At 44.0% G+C, this 13,723-nt stretch overlaps 1 protein-coding gene across 2 annotated transcripts; it reads left to right on the plus strand.

Annotated features, from left to right (window-relative positions):
- The first annotated feature begins 3,669 nt into the window (after positions 1 to 3,669).
- On the plus strand, positions 3,670 to 11,260 carry LOC142908602 (gap junction gamma-1 protein-like). Of its 2 annotated transcripts, none has more exons than XM_076059369.1 (4): positions 3,670 to 3,740; positions 6,889 to 7,223; positions 7,371 to 7,832; positions 10,502 to 11,260. In XM_076059369.1, the coding sequence occupies exons 2-4, from the start codon at positions 6,922 to 6,924 to the stop codon at positions 10,947 to 10,949; spliced, it is 1,212 nt and encodes a 403-aa protein (XP_075915484.1). In that variant the 5' UTR covers positions 3,670 to 3,740; positions 6,889 to 6,921; the 3' UTR covers positions 10,950 to 11,260. The 2 variants fall into 2 exon arrangements, with proteins under 2 accessions (XP_075915484.1, XP_075915485.1); XM_076059370.1 differs by having other exon boundaries at positions 7,371 to 7,712.
- The last annotated feature ends 2,463 nt before the right edge of the window (positions 11,261 to 13,723 follow it).

Here is a 13,723-nt window from a genome sequence, read left to right on the forward strand (position 1 = left end):
CACAGTACTACTACACAGTACTACTACTACACAGTACTACTACTACACAGTACTATTACTACACAGTACTACTACTACACAGTACTACTACACAGTACTACTACTACACAGTGCTACTACCCAGTACTACTACTACACAGTACTATTACTACACAGTACTACTACTACACAGTACTACTACACAGTACTATTACTACAGAGTACTACTACACAGTACTACTACTACACAGTACTACTACACAGTATTACTACTACACAGTACTACTACACAGTACTATTACACAGTACTATTACTACACAGTACTACTACACAGTACTACTACTACACAGTACTACTACTACACAGTACCATTACTACACAGTACTACTACACAGTACTACTACTACACAGTACTACTACACAGTACTATTACACAGTACTACTACACAGTACTACTACTACACAGTACTACTACACAGTACTATTACACAGTACTACTACACAGTACTACTACTACACAGTACTACTACTACTACACAGTACTACTACACAGTGCTATTACACAGTATTACTACACAGTACTATTACTACACAGTACTACTACCCAGCACTACTACACAGTACTACTACTACACAGTACTACATCTACTACACACGCCAGCTCGTGACGTCTACTTAGTAACACTTGGCCTGCTGAGTCTCTGTTTCTGTCTCTCTCTGTCTCTCTCTGTGTCTGCCTCTCTCTCTGTGTCTCTCTGTCTGTCTCTTTCTCTATCCCTGTATCTCTCTCTGTCTCTTTCTCTATCCCTGTGTCTCTCTCTGTGTCTCTCTCTCTGTCTGTCTCTTTCTCTATCCCTGTGTCTCTCTCTGTCTGTCTCTTTCTCTATCCCTGTGTCTCTCTATGTCTGTCTCTTTCTGTATCCCTGTGTCTCTCTCTGTGTCTCTCTGTCTGTCTCTTTCTCTATCCCTGTGTCTCTCTCTGTATGTCTCATTCTCTATCTCTGTGTCTCTCTCTGTGTCTCTCTCTGTCTGTCCTTTTCTCTATCCCTGTGTCTCTCTCTGTGTCTCTCTCTCTGTCTGTCCCTTTCTCTATCCCTGTGTCTCTCTCTCTCTCTCTGTCTGTCCCTTTCTCTATCCCTGTCTCTCTCTCTCTCTTTCTCTATCCCTGTGTCTCTCTCTGTGTCTCTCTCTCTGTCTCTTTCTCTATCCCTGTGTCTCTCTGTGTCTCTGTCTGTCCCTTTCTCTATCCCTGTGTCTCTCTCTCTGTCTGTCTCTTTCTCTATCCCTGTGTCTCTCTCTCTCTCTCTGTCCCTTTCTCTATCCCTGTGTCTCTCTCTCGGAGGCGACGACGAGATGGTGACGACGATGGACGTGAGTAGCACGACGGGCAATCATCCCACTTCCCAGCAACAGCCACGAGGTCCCACACAGGGGCCCCTCCTGGACTCTCAGCGAGGCCACGCCCCTCCCCGGCCACGCCCTCCTTCTGGAACCTGCGAGCGCCCTTCCCGATTGGCTCCCTCTGTGACTTTTATCCGAGATGTCCCCCTCTCAAGTTTCTACCGTGGCCTGCAGGCGTCAGTAGTGGCGTCGTAGGCAGCGCTATGCCACGCCACTCGCAAAGGTTAAAGGTGAGTACTTAACAATAATGACATTTTGATTTAAAGCTTTCGTGACTGCAGGGATTTATATTCTTGGTTCTTTCGGTAAAGTCACCTGCACGTAGAAGGGAAACAATAAAATAATAAAAATATAAAACAATAAAATTCTCACGAAGTTTCGACTGCAACACGAGCAGTCATCATCAGGTGTTTCCCTTCTACGTGACTTTTACCGAAAGAACCAAGAATAATAATGACATTGCCAGGCATCTTAATTTCTTTGGGAGTACTCCCTCGGTGATTTAATATTGCTCGAAATAGATTGGTTTAATGTGGTTCATTAAGGTCCAGGTAATGACTACGCTTGCTGTACGAGTTACAAATCTGTTATGAGTGGCTAATGCTGATTTGTTTTTACGTGGATTAAATGCACACAGCAGCCAGTGCAAAGGCGTTTTTTTGTACAAATACATTTTGAAGTATATATAGTATGGCCAATTTAAACACTGCATAAAACAAATTATAAGATTAATGCCTTTTAATGTTAATGAATGCAAAGGAAAAAAGATCAAAACACAGTGTTTAACCATTTGGTCTCTGATACATTTAATGTTTAGTTATTAAATCGGCTCAAATCTATCAATATATCAATAGTTACAATTCCTGTAAGTTTTAAACTATTATACACTGCAAGTACATCAAGTGAAGGTTGGTTGAATACTGTAGTTAAAATTTTTGAAGATTTTGGTTGAGGTTTTATTTTGAACAGTACAATCGTGTTCATCAACCAATCAACAGAGAGCCGCTCTATGGGTATCTCGGTAAAGTCAAGTAGGTAATAAAATAATTTAAATTAAAACAACATTTTATCTTATACCTACTACGTAACTTTACCGAAAGAAACTAAGAGTGTGGATCCCTGCAGTCACGAAAACTTCAAGTCGAGATTATTATTATTGTTGCTGATACAGCTGACCCTGGACTTTCAATATCCCGGGAAAGGATTCGAGACTTCCCCGGACGTCAGCAAACGCGAACTTACCAGGAAGAGAAACCGGGACAGGTGGCAACTCCAAGTGGAGCGCCCCGCGACAATTACCGACCGCGCGCGCGGTCGGAGCGAGCGACTGGCGGCGCGTGGGCGGGGCTTGGTGACCCACCCGGACTGTACCACCCCGCTGGACGTTGTGGGGGGGGGGGCTGGCAGTGCCCTGCCCGACAATGGGTCTCGGTGGTCACAATTTACATTTAGAGATGGGATCGGCCAAGTTCGGCTTCCCCCCCACCCCCCACCGCCCACCGCCGCACCCCCTCCACTTTGTATCGGATACGGTGAGTTCAACTCCTGGCTAAGTGACTCAGTGCCCAGGTCGACTGCCGCCACTCTGCTGCGTCATTAAAATCGTAAGCCCGGCCAGGTTCAAGTCCTGCTCTGGAGAGGGGGTGGTATTGACTCAGCCCATCATCATCATGCCTCGGTGGGAGTGGTCGATAAAATAGGTACCAATTAGGTGGCACGTGACTAGTAGCCACCAGGGCCATAGAAAGATGCGGGCTGGATGTTTTATGCCGGGTGAACAATTATGATGCCGGATCATCGACGCATGCAGAGAGAATCGAAGCCCCGGGCAAATTGTAGCTCGTGGCGAGCGGACACCGTGGACCCTAGCGACTGGGTCGCGACTGATTAATGAAAAGATTGTGGGGTCATTAGGAAGGATCACAGGGAGGTGGTGAGGATGGGTCTGGTAGGACGGGGAGGTGGGAATTGGAGCGAGTGGACAGTGTGGGGGAGGGGTTCATTGGGGTCTTGGTTTTGTGGGGGGGGGGGAGGTATGGGCGAGGCGGGGGGGGCTGTTTACAGCCCTGAACCAGTGGTGGAAACTCCACATTACTATGGTGGGGGGCGAGTAACCCCACGGATTATCAAACCCGGAGATCTGCGTTGGGTCTTTCACATCCACTACCACCTATGGGCACACGACCCTGCCACGTGGGGGCGGACCCTGCCACGTGGGGGGGCGGACCCTGTCACGTGGGGCGGGGGGCGGACCCTGCCACGTGGGGGAGGACCCTGCCACGTGGGGGGGGGGGGGGCGGACCCTGCCACGTGATGCGCGTTCGGTCGTCCTCACGGCCACATCGCGTCACTGTGTCACGTGAGTACTTTGTGCTATAGAGTCACTAAATATACTGTTATAGAGTCACTAAATATACTGTTATAGAGTCACTATTAATACTGTTATAGAGTCACTATTAATACTGTTATAGAGTCACTATTAATACTGCTATAGAGTCCCTATTAATACTGTTATAGAGTCACTATTAATACTGCTATAGTCACTAATAATACTGTTATAGAGTCACTATTAATACTGTTATAGAGTCACTATTAATGCTGTTATAGTCACTATTAATACTGTTATAGAGTTACTATTATTACTGCTATAGAGTGACTATTAATACTGTTATAGAGTCACTATTAATACTGTTATACAGTGACTATTAATACTGCTATAGAGTCACTATTAATGCTGTTATAGAGTCACTATTAATGCTGTTATAGAGTCACTATTAATACTGCTATAGAGTCACTATTAATACTGTTATAGAGTCACTATTAATACTGTTATAGAGTCACTATTAATACTGTTATAGAGTCACTATTAATACTGTTATAGAGTCACTATTAATACTGTTATAGAGTCACTATTAATACTGCTATAGAGTCACTATTAATGCTGTTATAGAGTCACTATTAATACTGTTATAGAGTCACTAATAATACTGTTATAGAGTGACTATTAATACTGTTATAGAGTCACTATTAATACTGCTATAGAGTCACTATTAATACTGTTATAGAGTCACTATTAATACTGTTATAGAGTCACTATTAATACTGTTATAGAGTCACTATTAATACTGCTATAGAGTCACTATTAATACTGTTATAGAGTCACTATTAATACTGTTATAGAGTCACTATTAATACTGCTATAGAGTCACTATTAATACTGCTATAGAGTCACTATTAATACTGTTATAGAGTCACTATTAATACTGATATAGAGTCACTATTAATAATGCTATAGAGTCACTATTAATACTGCTATAGAGTCACTATTAATACTGCTATAGAGTCACTATTAATACTGTTATAGAGTCACTATTAATACTGTTATAGAGTCACTATTAATACTGTTATAGAGTCACTATTAATACTGTTATAGAGTCACTATTAATACTGTTATAGTCACTATTAATACTGCTATAGAGTGACTTAATACTGCTATAGAGTCACTATTAATACTGCTATAGAGTGACTATTGATACTGCTATAGAGTCACTATTAATACTGTTATAGAGTCACTATTAATACTGTTATAGAGTCACTATTAATACTGCTATAGAGTGACTATTAATACTGTTATAGAGTCACTATTAATACTGTTATAGAGTCACTATTAATACTGCTATAGAGTCACTATTAATACTGTTATAGAGTCACTATTAATACTGCTATAGAGTCACTATTAATACTGCTATAGAGTCACTATTAATACTGTTATAGAGTCACTATTAATACTGCTATAGAGTCACTATTAATACTGCTATAGAGTCGCTATTAATGCTGCTATAGAGTCACTATTAATACTGTTATAGAGTCAATATTAATACTGCTATAGAGTGACTTAATACTGCTATAGAGTGACTATTGATACTGCTATAGAGTCACTATTAATACTGCTATAGAGTCACTATTAATACTGCTATAGAGGGACTATTAAATCTGCTATAGAGTGACTATTAATACATCTATAGAGTCACTATTAATACTGCTATAGAGTGACTATTGATACTGCTATAGAGTGACTATTAATACTGCTATAGAGTGACTTTTAATACTGCTATAGAGTCACTATTAATACTGCTATAGAGTCACTATTAATACTGCTATAGAGTCACTATTAATACTGTTATAGAGTCAGTATTAATACTGATATAGAGTCACTATTAATACTGTTATAGAGTGACTATTAATACTGAAATAGAGTCACTATTAATACTGCTATAGAGTCACTATTAATACTGCTATAGAGTCACTATTAATACTGCTATATAGTGACTTAATACTGCTATAGAGTCAATATTAATACTGCTATAGAGTCACTATTAATACTGCTATAGAGTCACTATTAATACTGCTATAGAGTGACTATTGATACTGCTATAGAGTAACTATTAATACTGCTATAGAGTGACTATTAATACTGCTATAGAGTCACTATTAATACTGCTATAGAGTCACTATTAATACTGCTGTAGAGTGACTATTGATACTGCTATAGAGTCACTATTAATACTGTTATAGTCACTATAAATACCGCTATAGAGGGACTATTAATACTGCTATAGAGTGACTATTAATACTGTTATAGAGTCACTATTAATAATGCGATAGAGTGAATATTAATACTGTTATCGAGTCACTATTAATACTGCTATAGAGTCACTATTAATACTGCTATAGAGTCACTATTAATACTGCTATAGAGTCACTATTAATACTGCTATAGAATCACTATTAATACTGTAGAGTCGATATCTACTGCTATACAGTCAGCATGTACTACTGTACAGTCCATTAATACTGCTATACAGTCAGCATGTGCTACTGTAGAGTCGATATCTAATGCTATAGAGTCAGCATGTACTACTGTACAGTCCATTAATACTGCTATAGAGTCAGCATGTACTACTCTAATCATAGCAGGTACCACCACTTTCGCTTGCCCTGCTCTAATCATAGCAGCTTACACCACAGTATGCATGCACTGCTGCAGGGAAAGCAGGTACCACCACACTATGCACTGCTGTAGTAATAGCACGGACCACCACAGTCACTATGCACTGCTGAATTAATAGTGCTCAGATGTGGCGAGAGTGCAGAGTTTCTCACATCTGCCCAGTGTGCTCATGACCGGCTCCGGTTTAACACCAGAGTGTGTGAGGACGGGTGAGACATCCTCTAACACAAGTGCGGCTACGCTTTTTTTTGGTCACGCTGCACAATGGTGCCGATCGCCGGGACTGGTTTACTACGGCCTTTGGAGCGGCTTTGCCAGTTTCGCCAGATCGGCCCAGGACCGCTGGATAATGTCGGATGATAATCGTGTGGTGACGGATAATCGATGACGATCGACGGTGTCTCGAGCTGAATGCGGTGCCCAACGTGCGACATTGGTTGACGCGCGGCCGGCCAACGCGCCGTCTAAATCCGCGTCTCTCTTCTGGAATTCTCAGGCGGGCAACGCTTTTGGTGAGCCGGCGGTCGCAATGAGCTGGAGCTTCCTGACCCATCTGTTGGAGGAGATATCTCTGCACTCGACGTACCTGGGCAAGCTCTGGCTCACCACGTTCCTGATTTTGCGCATCATGCTGACTATCGCGGCGGGCGAATCCATCTACCACGACGAGCAGAGCTCGTTCATGTGCAACTCGCAACAGCCGGGCTGCACAAACGTCTGCTACGACTCCTTCGCTCCCCTCTCCTACGTGCGCTTCTGGATTTTTCAGATTATCACCGTGGCGGCGCCCAGCATTCTCTACCTCGCCTTTGCCATACACAGGATACAGAGGTCTAGTAGAGTTACGACGACGACGATAATCGTGATGATGATAATGACGATGAAGGCCCCCCCCCCCCCAAAAAAAACCTTAATTCCACTCTTTGTTTTGGTGAGAAGGATATTTTTAAACTTTCATTCCCACGTCGTTATCCGCAGGTCAGAAGGCTCGACCGGCCACAAAAAGCACCGACGGACCGAGCAAGCCGAGGAGAATGTCCAAGCGGAGAAAGGAGGGGAGTTTGCCGACGAGGCTGGCGAGGTCAAGAAGAACGACCACAGATGGCACGACGGGCGCCGCGCGATCCGGGCCGACGGCCTCATGTGGGCGTACACGCTGCAGCTCGTCCTGCGCACGGTGGCCGAAGTGGGCTTCCTTCTGGGCCAGTACGTGATGTACGGCTTGGAGGTGATCCCCCGCTTCGAGTGCCCCCGCCGCCACCCTTGCCGCCACCGCGTCGACTGCTTCGTGTCGAGGCCCACGGAGAAGACCGTCTTCCTGTACGTGATGTACGCCGTGGGCGGCCTCAGCCTGGCTCTCGACCTGGCCGAGCTGTGGCACCTGGGGATGGGCGCCCTCGGGGACTTGTTGCCAGGCAGCCGAGCCAAGCGCCAGCAACGGTCAGGGCTGGATTAAGGTTCATCTTCTTTGGTTCTTTCGGTAAAGTCACGTAGAATGAGAATAAAATAATAAATTGATAAAATAAAATAACACAATAATATTCTCACGACGTTTCGGCCACAACACAAGCGGCCTTCATCTATATATTCTATAGAGTTTATTGATAACATGAAGGTAATTTATATTTTAGTTTTTATTGGTTCACTATATAGTACTGTGAATAGCTCAGATGTGTAGTCATTTCTGTGACCAGTCACTAGCAAATCACCCAGTTATTTCAATGCTAAATTCGCCTAGTTATTTCAATGCTAAATTCTCCTGTTTGATTTGTACTAAGTGCCTCGGTGAATGTGTATGCTCTGACTTCAACGTAGCTATTTCTGTAGCAGTTACAAGCGAATCACTCAGCCATTTCAATGCTAAATTCTATGCTAATCCCATTGTCAAGGGGTGCCTCTGCGGATGTGTATGCCTTAACTTAGCTATTTCAATGCTAAATTCTATGCTAATTCCTTTTAACAATGGGTGCCTCTGCGGATGTGTATGCTTTAACTTTTAACATAGCTATTTCTGTGACCAGTCACAAGCTAATCATTCAGCCATTTCAATGCTAAATTTTATGCTAATTCCTTTGTCAAGGCTCTTTGTTCCTCTCACACAGCTTAAAAGCCGTGATCTGAACGTGGCTCTCTCACTCCAGCGCTGTCCTACCAGACAGTCTCGCCCCCTTCACCTGATGAAGGCCGCTTGTGTTGTGGCCGAAACGTCGTGAGAATATTATTGTGTTATTTTATTTTATCAATTTATTATTTTATTCTCATTCTACGTGACTTTACCGAAAGAACCAAAGAAGATGAATCATTGCAGTCACGAAAGCTTTAAATCGAAATTGGATTAAGGTTCTTGTAGGCCCTAGACACTTCTGTCTCGTAGGCCTTCAGTCAGGGCCGGATTAAGGTTCTTGTAGGGCCTTGACACTTCTATCTCGTAGGCCTTCAGTCAGGGCTGGATTGAGGTTTATTGTAGGCCCTAGACACTTATATCTCGTAGGCCTTCAGTCAGGGCCAGATTAAGGTTCTTGTAGGCCCTAGACACTTCTATCTCGTAGGCCTTCAGTCAGGGCTGGATTAAGGTTCTTGTAGGCCCTAGACACTTATATCTCGTAGGCCTTCAGTCAGGGCCGGATTGAGGTTTATTGTAGGCCCTAGACACTTCTGTCTCATAGGCCTTCAGTAAGGGCTGGATTAAGGTTCTTGTAGGCCCTAGATACTTCTATCTCGTAGGCCTTCAGTCAGGGCCAGATTAAGGTTCTTGTAGGCCCTAGACACTTATATCTCGTAGGCCTTCAGCAGTAATGTTCTACAGCTGCTACTGCTGCTAAACCATGTCACTAACTCCCTCCGCTGTCACTCGGCTTCCTTCACGCGGTACTTGAAACTGGACGTGCGTCATCGCTGCTGACACGTTCATTACTTAGCCAGTGCCCTCGTTCGACGGGAGGGCGCGCTGCGTGCCCGCACTTCGGCAGATTCCTACTTGAAGTCATTGGGGAGAGGAGCAAAAATATATCACGCGAGGTAAGCCTCGAAATATCGAACGCGGAAATGTCTTCCGCTATTTATTTTTTGACCGCGGCTATCGCGTGGGATGCCGTTTGTTTTCACCGATAACAAATTCGACGTCACCATGGGACCTCCCATGATGTAGCTGCACATGATGTAGCTGCTCACAACGAGCTCTCAATGTGCTGATAGTGGCATTGTGTCTGTGCTGTTCGCCTTTTGGCATCCTCTGGTCTAACACTGTTTGAGGCTAGGCTCTAAAGATAGCTCTCCCTGGTGTGGACCAATCAGTTTCAAAGACAATGCATCATATACTACCAGAGCATGTTTGTTTGCATGTTCACCACAAGTGTAGCGACATAAATGGTGTCACTACTCTGTAGCGACAGTAGCGAGTGAAGAGTGGTGCTGTATGCGTGGTGCCGCTCTATGGTACCAGAGTGAGCACGGCACGGAATGGCTCACTAGAGGGCAGGGTCCGGGTGTCGCTGAGGTCGGGTCAGGACATGATATCCTGGGTGAACCCGAGAGGGCACGTGACTGGACGAGGGGGCAAGGGGGGACGTGAGGGTTACGTGATAAGGACCCAGGGTCCATCCCGGAAGGATCTGGAAGGGGGCGTGGCCAAGGGCAGAGCCGGCCACGCCCCCTCCCGGAAGGATCTGGAAGGGGGCGTGGCCAAGGGCAGAGCCGGCCACACAGTTATAAACCAAGTCCCGGGTGGGAGCGGGGCTGCTGGGTCAACTCTGGGAATGAAGCCGCCATCTAAGGTCCTCGGTCTCCGGTCTCCGCTAGTGGACCAGGCAGCGTGTTGAGCTGTCCTGGTCCGGTAATATAATTAGCTAAGTTGGGAGCGGTGGTTACCGCCCTATGTCGTCATCCTGTTGAGAGTTACCTGTTGCCTCCAGTTCTAGTGTGCGCCTAAATGGAACCCACCACACAAGTGCTGCGTGTGGTTAATGTGAACTTGATTCCATGCAAAAGGTTTCTATTTGGCGTTCCAACATCTGAACACAACTCGTGCTTTATTGCCAGAAAGGGTATGGGCTTCCTCCCTGACGCTCAAAACGTGCCGTTCCCGCTGCTACTGTCGTTGCCATGAACAGGATTGCGAACGGCGATCCTCCTCCTCCGCCTCCTCCTCCTCCTCCTCCTCGTCGCGCGGCCGAGACGGAGGAGGCCGCCCCCCGGCAGGTGGCGATAACGCCGGCGGCTACGTCACAGCTGCAAGGTTACCTGCGCGCGATACAGCGGCGGCTGGAGCTGACGGTTTCCCCACCACCCCGACGGGCCAGGGCAGCGCGGGGATACGGGGAGAGCGGAGCAGGGAGAGGTGGGGGAGGCGGAGAGGGAGGACGGCGGGAGACTCCGGCCTTACGCTCGGCCGCGGTGGCCGTGAGCAAAAACCCCCAAGTGCAGCTCGGCAAGAAATACGAAGTGGCGGCGGCGGCAGACGAAGTAGGAGATTCCGGAGAAGAACAAGGAGAGGTCAAGGCCGCCTCTAGGAAGGGAAGGGCCGTCCGAACGAAGAAATATCCAACCATCTCAGTTTAAGTTTCCTTACTCTTTGGTCCTTTCGGTAAAGTCACGTCGGTAGAAATAAACATTTTACTTTTTATTCTTGGTTCTTTCGGTAAAGTCACCACGTAGAAGGGAAACTATAAAATAAGAAAAATATAAAGCAATAGAATGATCTTATTGTTTTATTTTTTTTATTTTATTGTTTCCCTTCTACGTGGTGACTTTACCAAAAGAACCAAAGAGTGTGAATCCCTGCAGTCACGAAAGCTTCAAGTCGAGATTTAAGTTTCCTGTTTTGAGTTGAACGCCGAGTTATTCACGAATAAAGGTTTTCTCTTTTGGGGGGTCAGATCTCGCTTGTGAGTTGTAGATATGTCGTTGAGCACTCCACCACCCGGCATCAGCCAGCAAGGTTGTGTCACGTAGACGAAACCTCGTGCCGGGTGGTTACTACTGCAGCCCACCAGCGTGTTTGAGAGAACAATTGTGAGCATGGATTTATTCTCCCAACACTATACACTGCACTACTATACACTACACTATACACTACACACGGCACTATGCTTTACCCGACTATACACTATACTACTATACACATCACTACTATACATTACACTACTATACACTACACACAATACTGTACATTACACTACCATACACCACTATGCACTACACTATTATACACTACTCTACATCACTATACCCTTTAGTAATATTCACTACTATACACTACACTATACGCTGCTATACACCACAGTAATATAGGCTACACTACTATACAATACACTATACACTGCACTATACACTACTATACACTGCACTATACACTACTATACATCACTATACACTATAGTAATATACACTGCTATACACTACACTATACGCTGCTATACACAGTAATATAGGCTACACTACTATACACTACACTGTACACTGCACTATACACTACTATACATCACTATACACTATAGGAATATACCTTGCTATACACTACACTATACGCTGCTATACACAGTAATATAGGCTACACTACTATACACTACACTATACACTACACACAATACTGTACACTACACTACCATACACCAATATACACTACTATACATCACTATACACTAGTAATATACACTACTATACACTACACTGCACTATACACTACTATACATCACTATACACTAGTAATATACACTGCTATACACTACACTATACCCTGCTATACACCACAGTAATATAGGCTACACTACTATACACTACACACAATACTGTATACTACACTACCATACACCACTATACACTACACTACTATACACTACACCATTATACATCACTATACACTATAGTAATATACACTGCTATACACTACACTATACACTACTATACACTACACCACTATACATCACTATACACTATAGTAATATACACTACTATACACTGCACTATACACTACTATACACAACACCACTATACACACTATACACTACTATACACTACACCACTATACACTACACTATACACTACTATACATGACTATACACTATAGTAATATACACTACTATACACTACCCCACTATACACTACTATACACTACACTACTATACACTATATTAATATACACTACACTATACACTACTATACACTACACCACTATACACTACACTACTATACACTATAGTAATATACACTACTATACATGACTATACACTAGTAATATACACTACACCACTATACACTACTATACACTACACCACTATACACTACACTACTATACACTATAGTAATATACACTACTATACACTACACTATACACAACAATACACTACACTATACACCACTATACACACTATACACTACTATACACTACACCACTATACACTACTATACACTACTATACATGACTATACACTATAGTAATATACACTACTATACACTACACTATATGTTGCTATACACTAGACCACTATACACTACTATACACTACACCACTATACATCACTATACACTACTATACACTACTATACACTACACCACTATACACTACTATACATGACTATACACTATAGTAATATACACTACTATACACTACACGACTATACACTACTATACACTACACCACTATACACTACACTATACACTACTATACACTACACTATACACTACACCACTATACACTACTATACACTCTGCTATGGGTGGGGGGGAGGGGCTGTCTCGTGCTGAGGGGGCTTTGAGGAGGGAGGCGATGTGAGCCAATCAGGGGGTGTGCGTGTCACGTGAACAAAGGAATTGCTTGTCGAAGGAATCGTTTACCAAACGATTCACCAGCCGAAGAATCGACGTTTAATGCCTGCGGCACTTCCGGATCGACTCGACATGAGGGAATCGACGATAAAAACCACGATTCGCGATCCACAATGGCGGCGCTGCTCCTGTGCCCACGTTGACGTCTCCAGCTGCAGACTGATCACCTCCAGTAGGGCAGTGAAGATGCGGCTACTAGTACCAGTACTACTACTACCAGTACTACTAGTACTGGTAGTAGTAGTAGTACCACTAATACTACTAGTTGTATTAGTACTAGCGGTACTACTACCACGAGTACCACGAGTAGTAGTACCAGTACTACTAGTACCAGTACTACTAGTACTGGTACTACTACTACCACGAGTAGTAGTAGTAGTACCAGTACTACTAGTACTGGTACTACTAGTAGTACTAGTAGTAGTACCACTAATACTACTAGTTGTGGTATTAGTACTAGCGGTACTACTACAAGGCCTACGACAACTAGTACTACTACTGTACTACCA

The sequence above is a fragment of the Petromyzon marinus genome, unplaced genomic scaffold (genome assembly GCF_048934315.1).
Source record: "Petromyzon marinus isolate PM22_M1 ecotype Great Lakes invasive population unplaced genomic scaffold, UKy_Petmar_22M1.pri1.0 PM_G_Scaffold_10, whole genome shotgun sequence".
Taxonomy (NCBI): domain Eukaryota; kingdom Metazoa; phylum Chordata; class Hyperoartia; order Petromyzontiformes; family Petromyzontidae; genus Petromyzon; species Petromyzon marinus.